General features: G+C 42.5%; 3 protein-coding genes across 4 annotated transcripts; all 3 read left to right on the top strand.

Annotated features, from left to right (window-relative positions):
• The first annotated feature begins 3,979 nt into the window (after positions 1-3,979).
• LOC147235114 (tubulin alpha chain-like) lies at positions 3,980-5,584 on the top strand. The gene is made up of 3 exons (XM_086145981.1): positions 3,980-4,115; positions 4,335-4,483; positions 4,595-5,584. The coding sequence occupies exons 1-3, from the start codon at positions 3,995-3,997 to the stop codon at positions 5,567-5,569; spliced, it is 1,245 nt and encodes a 414-aa protein (XP_086002107.1). The 5' UTR covers positions 3,980-3,994; the 3' UTR covers positions 5,570-5,584.
• A 1,362-nt stretch (positions 5,585-6,946) lies between these two features.
• Positions 6,947-10,717, top strand: LOC147235113 (tubulin alpha chain). The gene is made up of 4 exons (XM_086145979.1): positions 6,947-7,075; positions 8,908-9,130; positions 9,252-9,400; positions 9,606-10,717. Exons 1-4 carry the CDS (start codon positions 7,073-7,075, stop codon positions 10,581-10,583), a joined length of 1,353 nt encoding a protein of 450 aa, XP_086002105.1. The 5' UTR covers positions 6,947-7,072; the 3' UTR covers positions 10,584-10,717.
• A 1,552-nt stretch (positions 10,718-12,269) lies between these two features.
• On the top strand, positions 12,270-22,371 carry dnajb2 (DnaJ heat shock protein family (Hsp40) member B2). Of its 2 annotated transcripts, XM_086145986.1 has the most exons (11): positions 12,270-12,526; positions 15,152-15,249; positions 15,435-15,544; positions 15,802-15,855; positions 16,031-16,147; positions 17,019-17,093; positions 17,200-17,323; positions 17,510-17,580; positions 18,002-18,304; positions 21,834-21,900; positions 22,079-22,371. In XM_086145986.1, exons 2-10 carry the CDS (start codon positions 15,185-15,187, stop codon positions 21,860-21,862), a joined length of 948 nt encoding a protein of 315 aa, XP_086002112.1. In that variant the 5' UTR covers positions 12,270-12,526; positions 15,152-15,184; the 3' UTR covers positions 21,863-21,900; positions 22,079-22,371. The 2 variants fall into 2 exon arrangements, with proteins under 2 accessions (XP_086002112.1, XP_086002111.1); XM_086145985.1 differs by lacking the exons at positions 21,834-21,900; positions 22,079-22,371 and having other exon boundaries at positions 18,002-18,873.
• The last annotated feature ends 25 nt before the right edge of the window (positions 22,372-22,396 follow it).

Here is a 22,396-nt window from a genome sequence, read left to right as displayed (position 1 = left end):
CAAACTGCATCGTCACCGTGCAGAGCTGTCAGTGTGCTCCTCTGGAAGCTAGGTGTCGTCGTTGCCTCGCCATGACTCATTAAGTAAATATTCAGATGACACGTTCCATGTGACTTCTCGGCAGGGATCTATTTTCTCGCCGCAGCAGCATCGGTCCAGTGGGCTCGGCAAAGTATTTTTGTATTTGTGTCAGTGCCGTGCTCTCTTTAAAGTGGAGCGGCATCGACTTTTTCATGTTATGTAGTGCTCTGCACATTCTTATTGATGTGTAAAGTTTACACTGGATTCAACATGAGTGTAAAAGACGTCTTTTCAGCAGGGATTCACCGCTGAATAAGGAAAGCCATAGGAAGATGTGTATTCTCATCTCACCTACATGCACAGTATAAAACTGCAAAAATCCCAGATCACAACCAGTTTTCTACATCTTGCAAAAACAGCAAGAAACACGGCATCAACTCCATGGTTTCTCTTGATATTAGACAACGTGAGGAAGAAAAATATCTGATACCAACCTAAATTTACAGGGGTATCGCTCACGTGTAAGCCTCGGGAGAGAAACTGACAAAGAAATGAACGGCGGTGGAGCCGACATTGATATCCCCTGAGTTTCACGAGAAACAATCTCAAAAGTCACTGGGATTTATTTCGGTGAAAATGATACGTTTTCACTTATTATTTGAGTTAATTGGGCTTTTATTTATTAACATCAGCTGTGTTTTGGTGTAAAGAACCCGTTTTAAAGGAAAGGAGGACAAAAAGTTAACAGCCGATCGGTGCATGAATGATATCTGTTTATTGAAAAACGTGAAATTACAGCTGGAACGTGGAACCACACACGAAATGAAGAAAGTGAACCGCAGGATGGCTGCCGGTCACGACATTAGTTTTGCTAGTTTTAAATGTTTTGTTAGCTGAGGCTTTCCCCTTTGAGGTCAAAAAAAGGCCTCCTTTTCATCTGAACCTCAAAGCGAGTATAAAAAAATTATAATATATATATTTATATATCATGCTCAAACAAACATCTTCCAATATTACTAATTTTCCCAAAATACCAGGTTGAAAAATAAACATCTTACACGATTAACTGCCTCCTCTTGGCAGTTCAGCCCGTTCAGTCAACCGACACCGAACAAAATGATTCACGCGTATTGAGTTTCGCCATTTTTCTCCAAGGGGTTCGAGGAGGAAAAGAAAACAGTCCCACATATATTGTGTTGCCGTAGAAAGATTGAACATTAATTCCAGCCAATGAGAAAGTGTGGGAAAGTCCCTTGCCTGATGCATATTTAAATTTTTCATGAGGATTTATACCAAATACCTAATAATATAATAACAACAATAATAATAATATAATATAATATAATATAATGTATTGTAATATAATATAATATAATATAATATAATATAATATAATATAATATAATATAATATAATATAGTATAATTATTCGAAAGAATAAGAATAAGAATAAGAATAAGAATAAGAATAAGAATAAGAATAAGAATAAGAATAAGAATAAGAATAAGAATAAGAATAAGAATAAGAATAAGAATAACTTTATTTATCCCGAAGGAAATTGTTGTGCCAGAGTTACAAGAAAAACATAACAATAATAAATAATAGTAGAAAATTGTATAAACAGTGAAAAAAAAAAAAAAAAAAAAAAAAAAAAAGGGGGAGAATAAGAAATACAAAAACTATAGAGTGTCTTAAGTAACAAGCGGAGACTATAAAGTGTCTTAAGGTCTTAAGTACCAAGTGAAAGATAAGGAGTGCACAAGAGTATGAAAAAATATTGTACATGAAGCTGTTATGAATGAAATATTGCAGAGTTATGAACATATAAACAGATAAATTATTGCAATTTACAGTAAGTGGGTGAGATTCCCTGCGGCTGAAGGGGGAGGAATTAAAACGTCAATAAAGTGAGTCGATAAACTCAATAACGGTGAGTCACAGCAAGACAGAATATATGTGTGTGAATGAGAGGAACTCGGTGGAACGCTGAGGATACCGGGAGAGGAGATCAAGAAGGTGGAGGATTTCCGGTACTTGGGGTCAACAGTCCAGAGCGTAGGAGAGTGTGGAAAAGAGGTGAAGAAGTGGGTTCAAGCAGGTTGGAATGGGTGGAGAAAAGTGTCAGGGGTACCAAGAGATAGAAGAACATCAGCCAGAATGAAAGAAAAAGGTGGAGGAGACACTGGTGAGATGATCTACAAACACAGACAATGACCAAAAGACAAGAGACAGAGCTGGAGGTCACAGAGATGAAGATGTTGAGGTTCTCTTTGGATGGAGAGGATCAGGAGGGAGTCCATCAGAGGGACGACACATGCTAGATGTTCTGGAGAGAGGGTCAGAGAAGCCAGACTGAGATGGTTGGGTCATGGACAGAGGAGGGATAGTGAATATATTGGTAGACAGATGGTGGAACTGGACAGAAGAGAAGATGGATAGACGTAATGTAAGAGGACATGAAGGTGGTTGGTGTGAGAGAAGAGGATCCAGAGAGTGGCGACCCCTGAAGGGAAAAGGTCAAGAAGGAGACACATGCATATATACATACATATATGTGTATATTTACTGTATATGCATTGTTGGGCATGAAATCAAAATGTCTCTGAGATTGAAAGATGCTTTCGGTTACACTGTGAGCAAACACACAGCCAAAAGAACATTTCATGAAGGTCTTTGAAGCTGAGCTCAATATTGATCTCCTGGCTGAAACTAAATATGGTCCAGGGCAGTGAAGTGCAGCGTTCCAGCCCTTCCACATTCTGCAACCTGGATCTCACCGGACTTAAAACCTCGCTTTTGTTTTGTAGTTCAGGGAATATTTTTTTGCATGTTTGTCATGCTGTCGCACAAACTGGGATGAAGTAGCGGAATGAATACAGATCAACAGATCTACTTATTTTTCCCCTCTATTTTTTCTTAAGGGAAATGATTGGAATTTCAGATTGCTAATTTCTATATCTTCCTCCATGAGAATGTCACTTGGTAAATCACATCAAATATCTGAGTCAAGCTCATAAAGTTACACTGGGCTAAACAGTGCTGCTTATCAGCTGCCTCCTAGTTAATGTTAATGTTAATGCGAAGCTGTCTGGCCTTGGTTTGCCCCGTCAGCCACACCATGAGGCAAAGCAGAAGGCAGCTGAGCGATGCTAACACCCTGGTAGCGATAAATCTTAATGAATACGCATAAGTGTTTAGTATCATTAAACAAAAACCCATTGCGGCAGTTAGTGCTTTTCACGGTCTACCGACAGTCAACCGAGCCCCTGTACGCAAAAAACAACAACCAAAAGTAATAGCTATTTCCACATCCTGTCAAATGACGCCTCATTAAGGCCAGCATTGAAACGTCTGTGTGAAAGTAGAATAAGCTACTCCCCTTCATTCATAGCTCTGCCCCTCTTTTCAAAAACAGGTTGCAAAACCCACACACACACACACATACACACACATACAAAACAACCGGGAGCCTCTCACAATGGCCAGGGTGGTGACCTCCTTCTGCATTGTACGGTATGCGTTGTCCATCGAGAACGATGATCTTATCACGGTCTTATCTGCGGCCTCTCTGATTACACTTCAGATGAGGTCAATAGTCACCTGAAGCAGAAGGTATATAAGGGTGGGATGACACAGCTGGAACTCACTGAACATTGGAGGAGAGAGGTCAACTATGGTAAGTTCTTGTTTTGCTCCGAGTTAAACATTGGTAAGAAAATATTAATTTGTATTCGGGGCTAAATTCCATGTGATTTGAATACGGTGTTTTTCATCTAAACCATCCGGTGAAGCGCGATACGACCGCAGATGTAAGAAGTTCAAGGGGTCAGAATTCTCCTGTTAAGAAGAACATGTTGGTGGCTCTCTGCAGCGTGAATGCATCTCTATTCACGTGGGCCAAGCCGGGGCGCAGATTGGCAATGCATGCTGGGAGCTGTACTGCCTGGAGCACGGAATCCAGCCGGATGGACAGATGCCCTCTGACAAGACTGGCGGAGGGGGAGATGACCCCTTCAATACCTTCTTCAGCGAGACCGGGGCCGGGAAACATGTTCCAAGGGCAATCTATGTAGACCTGGAGCCAACCGTCATCGGTCAGTGGCAATCACAACAAAAAGAATATCGTATATCATATATTTTGTTTAAGCTCCAGTCTCCCCTGAATGCAGGATAAGTGGCAGAAGATGGATGGATGGATGGATGGATGGATGGATGGATGGATGGATGGATGGATGGATATATTATGTATGCAATACAATCTATAGGATTATTCAATCAGGAAATGGCCTGTTTATTATTGTTTTGTCTTCCAGATGAGGTTCGTGCAGGAACCTACCGGCAGCTGTTCCACCCCGAACAGTTGATTACCGGAAAGGAAGATGCTGCCAACAACTATGCACGGGGGCACTACACCATCGGCAAGGAGATCATTGATCTGGTTCTCGACAGAACTCGAAAATTGGTAAGAATAGCTGAGAGCATCGGGCTCATGCATTTGAAAATCGGTAAGGGCTCTGGGATTTTAGGGGGGATAAACCATTTATTTGATATTCATGAACCATGACGTCTGCAGGCAGACCAGTGCACTGGGCTCCAGGGATTCTTCATCTTCCACTCCTTCGGCGGAGGCACCGGGTCTGGTTTCACCTCTCTGCTGATGGAGAGACTCTCCGTCGATTATGGTAAAAAGTCGAAGCTCGAATTCGCGATCTACCCGGCCCCCCGGGTTTCCACAGCGGTGGTGGAACCCTACAACTCCATCCTGACCACCCACACCACCCTGGAGCATTCTGACTGTGCCTTCATGGTGGACAACGAAGCCATCTACGACATCTGCCGCAGAAACCTGGATATCGAAAGGCCCACCTACACCAACCTGAACAGGCTCATCGGGCAGATCGTGTCTTCCATCACGGCGTCGCTTCGCTTCGACGGCGCTCTGAACGTGGACCTGACGGAGTTCCAGACCAACTTGGTGCCCTACCCTCGTATCCACTTCCCTCTGGCCACCTACGCCCCGGTCATCTCCGCCGAGAAAGCCTACCACGAGCAGCTCTCCGTGGCCGACATCACCAACGCCTGCTTCGAGCCGGCCAACCAGATGGTGAAGTGCGACCCTCGCCACGGTAAATACATGGCCTGCTGCCTGCTGTACCGCGGGGACGTGGTGCCCAAGGACGTCAACTCCGCCATCGCCGCCATCAAGACCAAGCGCACCATCCAGTTCGTGGACTGGTGTCCCACCGGCTTCAAGGTGGGCATCAACTACCAGCCTCCGACGGTGGTTCCCGGAGGAGACCTGGCCAAGGTGCAGAGGGCCGTCTGCATGCTGAGCAACACCACCGCCATCGCCGAGGCCTGGGCTCGACTCGACCACAAGTTCGACCTCATGTACGCCAAGAGGGCCTTCGTTCACTGGTACGTCGGGGAGGGAATGGAGGAGGGAGAGTTCTCCGAGGCCAGGGAAGACATGGCCGCCCTGGAGAAGGATTACGAGGAGGTGGGCGCCGACAGCTTGGGAGAGGAGGATGATGCGGAGGAATATTGACTGCAATGAAACCTACCGTATTTGCTAGTGACAAATGAATTTGTCCACTCTGGAATGGTAGGAAGGTGTTTTATATGTTATGAACACAACAAACACGCATGACATGAAATGAATCAAGCCAAGGGCAGGTTCAGTAGAAAAAACATAAACGTAGCCCCATGTTGGAAACCAAAACACGTGTGATTGGCCCGACACTTAATAATCATATTCTATCATAAGTTGCAAATCGGTGACGTGAAAATTGAAGCCTGAACACGTGCCTATTGTTTATGAAAATCAGTGAAGACATGTTTGCCGGAACAACACCTCAAATGTATCTGTTTGAACGTGAGGTATCTCTTTTTTGTGCGGCGTCAGACTGAGCGAGTTGGACCAAAGCCTCTGTTTTGTGCACCTCCCCCATCTGTCCTCTTACATGTGGAATGCAAGTTATGAAAGAGCTCCTATGTCGCTTTCTATATGCCATTCAGCTGTGACTCTGAGAGCGGTAGACAGAGAAAATGACCAACTATCTCAATGACTCCTGTTGTTTTTGCAGCTCACACTCAGACGGTGGCCTGCAGCGACAATAGAATAGCAGTTATGTGTGAATCCCGGTAGTGTGATCGCAGGAGACCTGATGAAATGCTGCACAAAGGATGAGCAGAAAAGCGTCCAGGGAATTTTTCTTTTTGTTTGTTTTCAATGTTGTATTAGATATTAGATAAAGTTTATGTGTATTGCAATGCATTCAATTATATTAAAAAAAAACAAAACAAAACAGCAGCTTGCCACATTGTGTGCGATCAGTACCGTCTTAAATTGTAGGATCACGTGACTCACGATCTGAAGCTGGAATAATCAGTAAACATGGTTTTCTCATTTCCTTAGCTAAGTATAGTTTCCAACTGTCACCATCATCAAAAAGATGAGAAAAGACGTTCATGCTTCTGTTCTGAGCGTTGTTGAGTCTACAAGTGCATCTGGTGAATTCAATTGAAATTCCTTGCTTATTTAACAGGGACAGATACAGTGTCATTTTATAAATAGTGTACAGCATGTTGGCCGGGGAAGCGACTGAATGCTAATGGGAAATTCCCGACCATTAACAGTGAATCAAGCACTCGAAGTTTGAAAATGGCTATTTGAAATAAATGCATAAATGGAAGACGGGGGAAAAAAATAGAGTTGTGTGACTTAAATGACAGTAATGTTTGAGTACATTAGAATTCTACCATCATGATGGAAGACAAAGTTGAAAAATCTAGGCGTGGAGAACATGCGGAATAGTTTAGGACATGTCCCTTTTCTTATGAAAAAAAAAAAAGAAAAGGCTGTTCCGTCCCACCAATGAACTATGCAGCTGCTTGCTAAGGTTTCCTGCCCCCCCAGCTCTTCCTCCTCCTCCTCCTCCTCCCACCCCCGCTCCACATCCCTGCCTACATAAACCCTGACTCTCCCTTTCCTCCGCACTTCTGCCTTGTGTCTGAATCCTCCACGTCAGTCGAAGGACAAGCAGACAAAATGGTGAGTAAACGCTGAGCTGATGACGCAGCCCTGGAATTCTCACTCTAGCTTTCTTCCAGCCTCCCTTTGTCTCTGCTTCACAGGATTGCGTGGATTAAACAAACAGGCCTATTTAATGGATAAGGCCTCTGCAATGACTTGAAGGTTAATGATAGAAAACCAGCCCGATCGTATACGGCGGCTGCGGTTAAAAGCAGGGCTTCTGCTAGTAAACATTTTAGGATATGATTTCTGATCAGTCAGTGAGTGCAATGTCCTATGATGGTTCCACTGCAACAGTGAGCCTCCATCCACTGGTCAGTCATGTACTCCAGCAATGTAGGTCAATGTGCGTGTATTTTAATTTCCCACCCGATTGATATTCAATACTTTGGCAAAAAAAAAAAAAAAAAAAAAAAAAAAAAGCTTTTACGTCATCTACTTGAAAACAGGGTACTCAGAATCTTCATCCAGCAATTGTTGAAGAATTGTGATGTTTCTGATGGCTGGCAAGGGAGTGACCATATCAATCGTGGCAGTGGGGGATGGAGGAGTAGAAAGAACAGGGGAAAGAGGAGTGGTCTGAGCTCAGATGTATGACTTACTTGGCAGCCATTTTTCAGCTGTTGAGAGTTTCTGGTCTGAGTTGGATGAACAGAGAGAGAGAGAGAGAGAGAGAGAGAGAGACTGTTGCACGGCTCTATGCAGCTGGACAGGATGGGGGAGGAGAGACGGCCAAAAGGGAGGAGATGAGGAAAAAGGAGGAGACAGAGAACGGGGCGCTCGGGGGAGGTTTCCTATTTTCCTCAGGCATGGCCTTCCTGTTTTCCACATACCGCAATAGTTTGTATCTTTAAAAAAAGCTGTAGTCCCATTAGCTGTACTTCCCGTCTGCTTCATTTTCTACTCAGAGCTTTAAAAATGCTTGTTGCCGTCCTGCAACTCGTATTCCAGCGGCTAAAACTGTCCACGTATTAGTGCCGTTTACAGCTCTCTGTGTCGGGTTCATAGAGCAGAGCTTCATTGTTCGGTTTAGGGAGCCAATCTTCTTTAAGCTTAAGCACACAAGTTATTAGTTAGGCTTAGAAAAACCTCGTGATCTCGGAAAGCAAACGAAACAAAAAACACACGGCTCGAGCAGCATGACTCACCAGAGTCCTGCATTCCCACAACTCCTCTCTGCATTGGGACACAGCGCCGTCTGGTGAACAGGAAGACCGCAAACAAGGAATGCATTTTACTGAAAAAGACATAAACATGGTCCTTAGTTGTCAGGCCTAAAAGTAGCATCTTCAAGTCTTTTAGAACCTGACAATTGGAATATTGTGACAATGAAATTGATATCAGACGACAAAAGTGAAGTCGGTCAGGAGCGGCTCGGAAAGTTCCCGGATGTTTTGGCAGGCAGGCAACACATATCTGACAAAAGTACATCGAGCGTATTCTCTCTTTATCTATAAAGTGGGGCGGGCAATTGTTTTGGCTGGCCGGACACATTTCTTATTTCATTTTTAGTACGCGGGCCAACTAGGTATCATGTAAATTGAACAAAGTGAAAATTGCAATTTAAATATTTGAATTATTGCCATTTTATTTCGACTTTAAAATCATTACCGACATGATAAAGTTTAAAAAAGGAAAAAATAAGGAGCTTCTGAATTCAATATTGATTAAAAATACATCCTGAGGGGAATAGTTTGGCGGGGCGGATAAAAAACACAACGGGCCGGATGTGACTCGCGGACCATAAAAAGCCCAGGTCTGATCTATAATCTAGGATTAAGTCCCACATTTTTTATTGGATTATGCGCAACATTCTATGAACTTAACAACCTCTCTGCTATCTTTTACAGCGTGAATGTATTTCTATGCATGTGGGCCAAGCCGGCGCCCAGATGGGCAATGCATGCTGGGAGCTGTACTGCCTGGAGCACGGCATCCAGCCAGATGGACAGATGCCCTCTGACAAGACAATCGGAGGGGGAGATGACTCTTTCAATACCTTCTTCAGCGAGACCGGAGCGGGGAAACATGTCCCGAGAGCCATCTTTGTCGACCTGGAACCTACAGTCATCGGTGAGTGGGAGTGGTAGGGCTGTTTGCACGCCGCAAGTGTACAAACAGCCCTCAAGCAAAGATACTTTTGACATTCTGACACCTCTGCTAAATTTTTACCGTTCAATTTTGCGTTTCACAGATGAGGTGCGTACAGGAACCTACCGGCAGCTGTTCCACCCCGAGCAGTTGATCACCGGGAAGGAGGACGCCGCCAACAACTACGCCCGCGGCCACTACACCATCGGCAAGGAGATCATTGATCTGGTTCTCGACAGGACTCGTAAATTGGTGGGTGATTCGTGAAATCGGCTTGCTCGACGGTGTCAGCGCCTCATGTCAGGCCTGCCTTTGCAATGACAAGACCTCAGTTGGCAAAAAGCATCTCGTCATGAATCACAAGAAACACTTTTGTGCTCTATATCTCTGGGTTAACAAAAAAAAAAAGCTGATTGGCGTGGGAGTTTAAGTACTCACGGAAAACTGTCTCTTTCAGGCTGACCAGTGCACTGGGCTCCAGGGATTCCTCATCTTCCACTCCTTCGGCGGAGGCACCGGGTCTGGTTTCACCTCTCTGCTGATGGAGAGACTCTCTGTCGATTATGGGAAGAAATCAAAACTTGAATTCGCTGTCTACCCGGCCCCCCAGGTTTCCACAGCGGTGGTGGAACCCTACAACTCCATCCTGACCACCCACACCACCCTGGAGCATTCTGACTGTGCCTTCATGGTGGACAACGAAGCCATCTACGACATCTGCCGCAGAAACCTGGATATCGAAAGGCCCACCTACACCAACCTGAACAGGCTCATCGGGCAGATCGTGTCTTCCATCACGGCGTCGCTTCGCTTCGACGGCGCTCTGAACGTGGACCTGACGGAGTTCCAGACCAACTTGGTGCCCTACCCTCGTATCCACTTCCCTCTGGCCACCTACGCCCCGGTCATCTCCGCCGAGAAAGCCTACCACGAGCAGCTCTCCGTGGCCGACATCACCAACGCCTGCTTCGAGCCGGCCAACCAGATGGTGAAGTGCGACCCTCGCCACGGTAAATACATGGCCTGCTGCCTGCTGTACCGCGGGGACGTGGTGCCCAAGGACGTCAACTCCGCCATCGCCGCCATCAAGACCAAGCGCACCATCCAGTTCGTGGACTGGTGTCCCACCGGCTTCAAGGTGGGCATCAACTACCAGCCTCCGACGGTGGTTCCCGGTGGAGACCTGGCCAAGGTGCAGAGGGCCGTCTGCATGCTGAGCAACACCACCGCCATCGCCGAGGCCTGGGCTCGACTCGACCACAAGTTCGACCTCATGTACGCCAAGAGGGCCTTCGTTCACTGGTACGTCGGGGAGGGAATGGAGGAGGGAGAGTTCTCCGAGGCCAGGGAAGACATGGCCGCCCTGGAGAAGGATTACGAGGAGGTGGGCACCGACAGCTTGGGAGAGGAAGATGAAGAGGGAGAGGAGTACTGATTCGCCAAACATCATCCAGGCTTTGCCATCACACATTCCCAAAGTTATCATGGAAGTAACACATTCCCGACATTCTGATAACCTGTGGTGGTGAAATGTCAGTATTATCAATAAAGGTCGCCGTGAACCTTTGAACTTATCTTGTGATTATTCAAACACAACGGAGACGCGTCCTGACAGCCCGCTCAGTAAAGCAGTCTTTTAATCTCAGTCTAATCCAATTTACATCAACATCAACCGATGCTTTAGTACGATATAAGGCGTGCAACGCAAATGGTCTCCGCTTATATTACACTTTCACATCTTGCGGTTTCAAACCACTTTATACTGGATTTCATTCATGGCCGGGAGCTACTCCGGGTTCAGTGTTTTTCCCGAGGACACTTCGGCATGGAGTCAGGAGGGGCTGGGAATAAAAACTCTAAGATGACAATCGGTAATTCCTGTCCACATGTTCTTCTCGTGGCGACTGGAGTTTATTTTCTTCCCTTGAAGACATTCGACCCGTCATTCGAGACGTTTCTTCAGTTCCAAACAGAAGAAAGTCAAGTCTAGTTGTCACGAAGAAGAAGAAAGGCCCTTATTGTCGCATACAGTTCATAGACGAACCACGAGCAGAAGGTAGCTAAGGAGAAATTCAGGGTTCAGTGTCTTGCTCAACAACACCTGGACCAGGAGGAACCGGGAGGGTTCGGTTTCAAGGGTGATGGCTCTTCCTCCTGCGCCACACCAGCCACAAACAAATACCCATGTCCTGGATGGGCGAGAACCTCCACGGACATTACGATTAGTAGAACACCCGCTCTACCAAATGAACCACAGATTGCTAGCAAATGCTTAAGGTGAGTAGAACAAATAAAATCAATCGTTAGATTGTAGACCTTTGGGTCAGTTTAGTTGTTTACAAGGTTCATTTCCATTTGATTGACATGAGACTGGATTTACCCCGCAATTCTTCTTGATAAGCATTCCCTTCTACTGAGAAATCGCATCCAGGGGAAATCCCGGCAGTTATGCGTTTTGCAATCTCCTGTTTTTCATCGACATGTTGCTAAAAGCAGCCATGAGAAACGATAATGTCGCCAGGACAGAGAAGGAAGGCAGGAGGTCTCGCCTCGCCCCTGCAGTTCCACCTTTCGTACACTAGATAGCAGCAGGGGCCAAAACGCAAAGAAATCCACCATGTCATCCTGACGACCCACTCCGAAATTATTCACTTTTCCATTTTCTGCCTGCATGTAGCAGTGCACAGCATCACCAAGTGCTTATTTCATGCGAAAAAAAAAACAGCAAAATTATCAGATCAGACGCAGACACGGTCTATGCAGATATCACGTGGAGTTGCATTTGAGAATAAAACATGCACATTTCCATACAAAGCTGATTTATGAGAAAGATCACTCTTGTCATATAGAAAACACACAAAGTAATGATGTGAGAACTTGCCAAAAAAGCATGATGATGCCACTGGATGAATGTGACTGCACCTCAGCTCCATCACCTATTTGAAAAATCGTATTCTCCACCGGTCTGCCTTTACATTACGCAGATATGTAAGTAAACAAACAAACCTACAAATATTATAAATATTATCCCAACGTTATAGCAGCGCAACAGGCTGGGCGTGTCCGACGACGCCCCCTGGAGCTTTCCAGGCGCCCTAGTTGCTTCTCCCCGGCGGAGGCCGACGCCGAGCAGCACCGCGACCCTCTGCGGGCCCAGAGCGCCCCATCCGCGGGGGACCGACTTACAGTCAAGTGCGTGACAGACAGGCGACGGCTGTCCGTCAGGCTTTCGCGGTGTGTTTATTTATTCATTCGTTTCTTTTTTATTTTGTCGTCTGTTTCGAGGAACACACCCACACACATTTATACGAAAACGTGGGAGACGGACGGTCGGACGGACGGAGGGTCGGACGTGAGGAGGCTTTCACGGAGAAAAAGGTAAAGGAACCCCGGGGAGGACCGTAAACACTCGCCCGGTATGTTGCGATCATTTCTAAACATATAATGACTGTGTTTTCTCATTTTAAACGTCGATTTTATCACAAGATAAAACGCCGAAGTCGGTTAAAACACTTTAAAATGTACTCTAAAAATTTAAATCAGCATTATAATTGGACCAATTACCTTCCGCGTGAGTTAATTCGTGTGGAAGCCGTAAGAATTTTAAGCTAGCGGAATATCGGCTAATACCGCCGAAGAAGATGAAGAAGGAGGAGAAAAAGAAGACGAAAAAGACTCTGTCGGTGTTCCACGAAGTTTATATTGAATAGTTTTGCTTCCGTTTTAGATCCCATTCACCAGATTCACTCCCTAAACTCCAGGGATCCACCGGTCATATCGGTTATATCGGCTTATTAACTACTGAACGAGTGCCTGCGACAGCCATGGAAAATATCGGCTAAATGTTAGTCCGTCACACTGCTAGTCCCCCTTCACACACACACACACACACACACACACACACACACACACACACACACGCATATGTGTTTCCACTACACTACACACACACACACACTCACACATACACTACACACACACACGTATGTGTGTGTTGTGTAGTGGTGAGTGTGTGTGTGTCTACTACAGTCTGATATTTGGGCTAACACTAATACCATTTAATGTAACATAATTCATCAGATGTAATGTAATACAGAATATTATTAGTTAGATAATTTAAAATAAAATAATATAGTAATAGTACTACTAGTACTAGTACTACTGATAAGATAGTACTGAATCGATGTCCATTGGGGAAATTCGTTGTCACAGCAACGCAACAATATCAATATATATAAATATCAATATTAAATAGAAGAGACATAAATAAAGAAACAAGTGACAACAACAGCAAGGATAAAAATAGATCAAGAACAGAATGAAAAAACAAAGAATAAGAATAAGAACAAATTTATTTATCCCGAAGGAAATTGTTGTGCCAGAGTTTCAAGTAAAACATAACAATAATAAATAATAGTAGGAAGGAGGGTGTCAAAGTCTCAAAATAACAACAACACAAAGGGAAAAATGGGATAAGCAGGGAAAGAATGGAGTACAACAAGGGTGATAAAAAAGTAAAATAAGTAAGTAAAAAGTAGTAAACAAGTATCATATGAATGAATATATTATTATATATTTTATTACATTCTATAGTGCTATATTATACTATATTAATTATATTACAGTATATTGTACTGTATTGTATTATATGGATGAATACTGTAGGAATGAATAAAGAGATATATACAGCACATCCCATCAAAGTACTGTACAAATGAGAAGAAAGTGGGATGAAACAAATTTAAAATTGATTAATTTGTTTATTCCGCCTTTCTCATAGTGAGGGACAGGATGGGGTTGGAGGCTTCTAGTTAACCCACTGCAACTTGAGAACTCGAAGGAAACCCTTGCAGACACTTGGGGATCATACAAACCCCATATCGTCATACGGTCCAGTTTTAGTGATTTGGGCTACACGTTTACAGTCAGTGACTCGTGTATTTTAACTATTTAAACACTTTTGGCTCTCAACAGGTTTTTGGTACAAAATGTCTTTGCCGGTTCCTTCGCTGTAAAAATGATTGTCATTAATATAAGTGTAAAAACTCTTTTGTTTTATACTTGGTGCATGTTTTTACACAGTGAATTGCAAGAATAGGTGGAAACACTGTTTACACTGTTAAGCATTTATTTGACATTATTCACTGACATCTCTGTATGATATGAGCTATTTTGAGGTTATTCACAAAGAGGTCCATAAATATCAAAATAAGCTTCCTTTAGTCATTCAAAATGACTGTCTTACGTAGTTAAAATTAAAAGTATAATCAGCCCTTTTGTTTCCTATTTCATGTTTAGGTAATAATGCTCAACTTGTCTTTTGTTCATGAATTTAAACAATCACCAAAGAGCAGAACGTGTTTCTCCAAATGAGTATAGATGAAGGTATTGAACAGAACCTTAAAATCCTCATGGACATCGGTGTTCGTGGCATAGTTTCATAACTATATCGTGTCTAGTATCTATGTGGTTTCTGAATGATGGGTTGACTCCTATGCATAACACGTCAACGCCACAATCCTTAAAGCATGACTGGCTTTTCCACATTATTCCATTCGTTTTCTGAAATGCTGTCAAAGATTAACTTATCTGGATGAGATTTTGAAATCTTTGCAGTGACGTAACAATGCTCAAACAGCAGCATCTTGAAAATGTATACCCCGTATTAGTATGCGGCCTGTATTCTTCTACACTTCATTGATTTTTGCTCTCAATGAACAATGGGGGTGGGGGGTTACAGCATTAACTCCCTCCAACACATTGATAATCTGTCCACATTTATAAACAAATTCCCATCTCTCAGCAGCTTTAAAGTGTTTGCACATCAGATGCAGTTCATTTTTCACATTGAATGTTTGAAATCATGTTCAAATTAACATTTAAGACGGAACAGTTTATTTGCATATTTGGACTCGTGCATAAAAATGCAATGGAAAACAAGGAGGGAAGTCAAAGTTTAACCTGTTCTGTACTGAAACTGATCATGGTGTATGTTTCTTTCAGGAGTGGTTGTCGTGAGGGTTGCGAGGTGGTGACATGGTTGATTACTATAACGTCCTGGGAGTGTCCAAAACAGCCTCTCAGGAGGACATCAGGAAGGCGTGAGTATCTTTGTGGAATCATCTTATAGCGTATATGTGTGTTTGTATTTATGAACGCGTGCTTACCTTTGATTAATATTCTGAACCGTCTCGTCGCACATTTGTGACATGCGTCATCCCGTTTTAAAACAAAAAAAGCATTTGACGGTCTTTGTGTGTCTCTGTGTTTGATTTTGTGTCTTCAGGTACAGGAAGCTAGCACTGAAATGGCATCCTGACAAAAATCCAGACAACAAAGAAGAAGCTGAAAAAAAATTCAAAGAGGTGGCTGAGGCCTATGAAATCTTATCTGACAGTAAGTCCTTGTGGTTGTACGTGGTTGCAACAAATCTTGGAGACTCTGTTAGACCTGTAAATCAGTTGACCCGTTTTCCTGACACTCTTCTGTTCTACTGTAGAAGATTCCTGAAACACAGGACATTTTCATTCACGGTTTAAATGGTTAAAAGTTACTGCCTTACTCACTTCGTGGCGAGGATTTTGTGTGTATATGTGTGGGTGTGTGTTTACATATGTGAAGACTGATTGTTTATTTGGACCCTCTTTCTATAGCGAGTAAACGCGAGTCCTATGACAGATTTGGAAATGAGAGGGAAAATCAAACAGGTAAACACAACTTGGCTGCTGAAAATATTTTGCAATTGCTTTGAAACATTATGGTATTTTGTCCTCTGCCTTTGCCTCCCCTCCTCTTTCCCCTCTGCATATAACCACAATTCAGCCTCCTTTTATTGTTTCCATTTACTGTTTACAACCCTGACACAAATGTCTGTTTTTTTAGGCTTTTCCAGCTCAGACTTTTCTTCACACTTCCCAGGATTTACCTACACATTCCGCAGCCCACATGATGTGTTCAAGGACTTTTTCACGAGCCAGGAGCCCACTGCTAGCTTTTTTGGTATGTCATAAGTATTTGTTACGTGGCTCATAAGTTATTTATTTCGGTAAGAGTTGTACAATTTATTGCTTTCATCAGAGGAGCAGTGAATGGACTTTGATGGGCTTTGTATATGTATCCAAACAACTTTTCTTGCACCCTATGTGACGTTTGTACACTATAGAACGTTGTTTTCATAACCATTTTCTTTGTGAGAGATAACCTTAGAAACCACTGCTTAATGCATTACCACCATAGGAAGAGCAGGATAGCAGATTGTGATATACACAAATAATATCTTAACTGACATATGTGCGATATTGAATAGTTTCTCAAATCCAATTGGATATACACTATTTTGAATTTTAAATCAGCAAGCGATTCCCAGAAATGAGATGAAAATCCAATAAATGAAACCCCAAAAGTGCACACGTTACTTTCAAATGATCAACACCGACACAGTCCAAAAACACACAGCAGTTTGATTGAAAGCTACTAATCTGATCGGGTCCCTCACCACAGGATTGGCTGAATAAATGAATTGGATTAGTGTTGTTATTCATTTGTGTCCTACTCTTAACCCTTTTGACTTGTGCAGCACTTTGTGAATAATGTTTCTTCTTATTATTATTAATAGCACAAAACAAGAATCCTCCTTCAAAATCAGTTTGTAAACGGACACCATTAAACTATCAGAGATTTATGAACTACATAAATTTAATTTTTTCTAAATCATTGACTGATGCCATTCAATTCCCTTCTTTTAAGCTTAAAATCTTGTCACTAAAAATTCTTCTGAAAGCAAACATGTAACATGGTTTTTCATAGAGCTGGGAAATATTGAGTTGATGTATTTGTCATTATAATTGATACCTCTGTTCATGTCATTCAGAAGATTTCTCATCCTTCGGTAACCCGTCCTGCAACCTCGGCCCAAGTCGGTTCTTCTCTTTTCCTTCGGCAGGAGGTAAAGTCTTATTTTCTGCATGACAAACACTTCATATTTTTTATAGTAAGTTTGTTAAATGTCTGAAATTCCCCTCTCCTTTCCGCCCCATCTTTCTTCCCTCCAGCTGACTTTACCTCCTTTTCCTCACTGGGTGGTTTAGCTGGGATGAGCAACATGGGAGGAGGCAGTTTTAAGTCCGTTTCTACGTCCACTCGCATCATAAATGGCAAACGCATCACCACAAAGAAGTATGTATCTGAAGATTCTCAGTCGTCCAGATCAACCCCAATCCTGCTTAATCTCTTGAAGACATTTGACAGCACTTTTACTCTTTTGGAAGGGACACAAAAGGAATCCTGTTAAAGCCAACATATAATCAGGAAAAGTGGAACCCTGCTAAATATCTATATACAGTTTCTATTGCTGTCTTACAGAACTAAAGAAAACGGGCAAGAAAGGACAGAGATCGAGGAAGATGGGATATTAAAGAGTGTGCTAATCAATGGTAAGGTCACATTCTGTTCAGACATTGTGACTGAAAGTGGTGATGGACAAATTCAGGCATATTTGGACATATCAGACACACGTTAACTGAGAATAATTTCAAAATGTTGAAATTTACTTAAAAACCATCAAAATGTTATCTTGTTGACATTTTGGACATTTTTGCCTGCGTTTTAAATCCAATGTTTCACTTAAAAACCATCAAAATGTTATCTTGTTGACATTTTGGACATTTTTGCCTGCGTTTTAAATCCAATGCATTGGTTTGGATATCTTGACATCGAGGTCACAATGTACATTTATCCGAATATTCATGCCTGAAGAATGTACAGATTCAGTTTGGACGCCTGCAAAGAATGTTGCAGAACACATGAGGATTCACGTCGCTCATGCACGTGTTTACATTTGCCGTGTTGTTGCAGGTGTGGAGGATGAAATGGCCCTGGCGTTAGAGCTGAGCAGACGGGAGTCTCAACCCCATCCATCATCTCCCAAATTAGAAAGCCAAATTGGATCACCTGGAGATTTTGAAAAATCGAAGGACAAACCTAATTTTAAATTCTCACATCGGTCATTTAGTTCCGCCCCCTTTTTCAACTACGGAGAGTGTTCTGGCACCGAAGAAGATGATGACGATGTCGACGAAGCTCTCCAGACAGCTTTGGCTTGGAGCCTGTCACAAATGGACCCCGAGCAAAGAGCAGCTGCGTCTGACTGCATATCAGGTGCTGGGGGAAGGGTCACGGTTAAGACAACTGTTCATGATAAAGGAAGTAGGGTTACGACGACTAAGACCTCCAAAAATGTACCGGGCAATGAGACGGTCGTAGAGGAAACGAGGGAAGAGTGGGATTTTAAGAAGGATTTAGGGACACGAGAGAGGCGGGCAAAGGAGGCAAAGCAAACCACAGAGACGAGCGCCTCTAGTTCGTCTAGTTCGGGCTCATCTGTCGACGCTGCGCCACAAAACCACAGCAGTGTAGAAAAGTCTGAGCCCGCTGTGCAGAATAGCGATGAAAGCGTGAAGAAGAAAAAGAAGCGCGGGTGCGTTGTGTGCTAATTGGGTTTGCTAGTTCCTCATCTTTATCTTATTGATCTCCCTGTAGCTTGACTACTGGAGTGTGCTTGCCAAATTCCTGCAGCATGACAATGCTATTGATAATTTATGTGACACATGTCAACAAGGCCAATAAAATCGCCTTGGAAACAAACAAAGCAGGCATTCAGAAAAAACATAAAAGCGACATAAGGGACTATAAAATACTGGAAAATTAGCTGACGTTGCCAAAACAAAGGGAGGAAATAAAAAGAATTAAAGACTGTATATGACATTATCTATATTACCATGAATTGGCTAATAATTAGCAAAAAAAAAACAGCAAGTGTGATTTAAGAGTCTGATGCTCTCCGAGAGTTCTGATGTGATAATCGGGGACGAACCTAAACGTGCTTTCGACTTTAGCTTCGACTGCGGGTACAGATGTCAGGAAGCAGTCCGGCTCCAGATGAATCCGAAGCAGAGGTGGTTTGAAACACATTTTAATTGAATTTTGAACACTTTACTGTGCCATATTCCATTAGTCAAGCTGTGCTCCTGTATCACTTTTCATGGAACCCCCTGTGCTCAATACATTCAGTCCTCCTGCACAAACTGCAAATGACATAGAAATTAATATAAAAGCAGAATACTGACAATGGGAGCTGAGAAACTACTGACACAGATTGCATTTGTTGAAAACAAGCCACATCTAGGATAAAAAGTACACAGTCTAATATTTATGCATTACAGAAAAAAATTAATTGGGATCAAATTGCATAAAAGGTGAACCTTTAAAATGTTAATTTCAAAAGAAGTTGCTTTCAGTTATTTGACAACTACACTAAAACTTTTAACATTCTTACAAATGCAGATTATAACACAGGACAACTTTGAAGCTTTCCTAGATGGATCTAATAGTTTCTTGTGGGATTTGTTCACAGCAAACCCAGATCCCTCGTCTTTTCCTCCCAAAACATCTGAGTGAACATGCTTGACCATTCATTGACCGCTTCTACCTAAGCGTCGCACATTGTGCTAAACTTTGTAGCCTTGTTTACCCATTCACACACACATTCACAGACCGATAGCAGAGGGTGCCATGCAACCGTCTGAATAACTGGATAACAGACAGCCGCTCGGCCCCTGAGCACTGTGGCACCGCCGTGAATGTGCCAAATATTTTGGGAGACTGAGGAGAGTGGATGGACCCAGTTCACATTTGGCCGACTTGGTGGGGATTTGCGTCTTTAAATTTTTTACCGTGTGCCGATTTGCGCACTCTGCGTCCATCTGTTTGTGTGTGGGGGTGTGTGTCAGGTTAGTAGGCGCCATGGCGATGTCTCAAGTCAGTCTCTCCAGCAACGTGAATGTATTAAAGTTGTGTTATACACACACACACACACTGCCCAATTACCCAAATTAAGACACATGACTTAAATAAATTTTTAACTGCTTTGTTTCTTATTACTCACACACTTATAAACCTTTCTGGTTCAAGCCAGAATGGCTGTTGCACTCTTTTTTACCTAAACATGACAAGGACACGTGTATTTATTTGATATAAATAATATGGCCTTCTTATTTATAAAGGAAATAAAAGTGCTAAATTATTAATCTCAATTTTTCACCCTTTCGAAACATGAATCCAGATTCGGTTCTTCTAAAAAGTCCTCGACCTTTTGCGGTTCATTTAAGGCTATTTAGAGTCACGGTAAAGTATTTTGGGATAGAACATGAAAAGCAGGGATGTTGTAAGTAAAGGGAGAAAGTGAAAGTAAAAGAGAATAAATAGAGTTGCCTTTTTTACCCCGAGGTTCACAGTAAGCCTTATTTTTTGCTCGGTGTAGCCAACTCACAGGCCAAACTAAAATGCCATTTTGCTCCAGATTTCCATGAAGGCCTTTGCAATCATCTACCTAAAGAAAGAAAAAAAGAATAGAGTAAAATAAACTTTTCTATTGCAATAAGTCAGGATGCCCTTATTGCCTAAATTGGGCTATTTAAAAAGTGAAATGTTTTTGCTATTAAATAACAAAAATGACACATTACTACTAATCTGTTTTGTTACTTGTCAAAGACGTGCCTGGCCTAAAGAGGCTCCTCTCCCTGTCCTGCTTCCTCAAGCAGAACAGACTTAAATATTTTTTGGGGGCTTTTTCTTTCTATAATCGGTGCTTGATTTTTTATTTTTTAAGCTTTGCTGCAGATTTGCAGCTCTTAAGGTTTGTTGATGCTAGTTGCAAAATAATACTATCTATTTTATATTGCTGTGGTCTTTTTTTATTTCTCCTTTCCATTTGGTCATCTGCTCATGTGCAGTGAAGGAGTTTCTGCTTACACCGTACATATATATATATATATATATATATATATATATATATTTAAACATAAATACATATATATATATACATATTTTTTTTTCTTGTTTTTGTATTTCTCTGTTTTTATTTACTTACAATGACATACTGTTAGAGGGGAAAGTAACAAATAAAGATTTAACTTAAAGAGAAGATTGGATATTTGACTTTTTTTGTTATTATTTTTTTAACTCTAGAACTAATCTCAGTGTAATTTCTGTTCATTTCCTGTCATACTTCTACCACTACTAGTACTACAATTACTAGAAATAACAATAATACCTCCTACTTCTGGAAGCATGAGCAACATAGGGGGGAAAATTAGCTACGGTTGTACTTTTGTTATTTCAAATAGTGACAATGGTTTTGGTCCGGCGAATCTCCGGTACTCGGCAGATATCGAGGGTTGAAGGTGTTAAAGTAAAACTGTAATTGACTGCTTTTTAATTCAGTGTTGTTCCAATCAATGCTTTCTCCACTTACTTGAGCAAACCCATACCGATCATCGATTATCGTCAGAGAGGCAGCATCTTATCTTATCTCGCTCTCCACCGGCATGTCCCTCTTTTCGACTCCTCTCCTCGTCCGCAGCCTTTTTTTTTTTTCCTTTTCCTCGTGCATACGCCTGGTTTTTGAAAAAAAATGCCATCGTCCTGAGAAGAAATTCTTCTGTTTTAACTCTTTAATATTAGCTCTTATCAATCAAACCCAAACCCTCCATGCTAATCTCTCCCGCTAACGTCTCTGGATATCTTGTTTGCTCTTGTTGGTGGAAAAAGACAAAAATATGTCGTTGTTAAATTGAGATTGAGCTAGTATTTCTGTGCTTTTGTTTCTTACATCTGCTTCCTGTTTCAGAGTCAGACTTCGAGGCCTTCACAGACTAACCTGATTGCCCTTTGCTGCCGTGTGGCCGCTCCTCGAGGTAACAAACCGCAAACCTGTTGCACAGCGGACAAACATTTGTCAACACATTGAATGAGCGGCGCCTTCAAACTTCCCGTCCTGAGGCTTTCTATAGCTCAGATGCTCCAAGGACCCATCGTACCTCAGAAAGCGCCTGGTTGAATTGTAACGTGTCCTTTCACGTCTCTTTTTTACAGATCTATTCTCCACGACGGCTCCCTCGTGGCGATACGTTGCTGATGTGTATTTGATATTTATGTCTGGGAAGAAGCATATCTCCATCTGGAGCCAAACACTGAAAACAGCGTTAGGAAAGTGAAAGCTTGTAAGGTCACAGCTGGAATTAAATCATGTTTGTTTTTAAAGAGTAACATTGCGTATAAGCTAGAAAACTACCTTGCTGGTAGAATAATTATCCCCGCAAGTGTAAACCGATGTGCGAGGCAAGAAAAATGTGTAAAAAAAAAAAAAAAAAGAATTCTGCCGACTACCTCTGCCTCTGGTTGTTTGTCTCC

This window comes from Fistularia commersonii, chromosome 4 (genome assembly GCF_037954325.1).
Source record: "Fistularia commersonii isolate RoL2024-O1a breed Wild chromosome 4, RoL_Fcom_v1.0, whole genome shotgun sequence".
Classification (NCBI taxonomy): Eukaryota; Metazoa; Chordata; class Actinopteri; order Syngnathiformes; family Fistulariidae; genus Fistularia; species Fistularia commersonii.
This window is presented reverse-complemented; position numbering and strand designations above follow the sequence as displayed.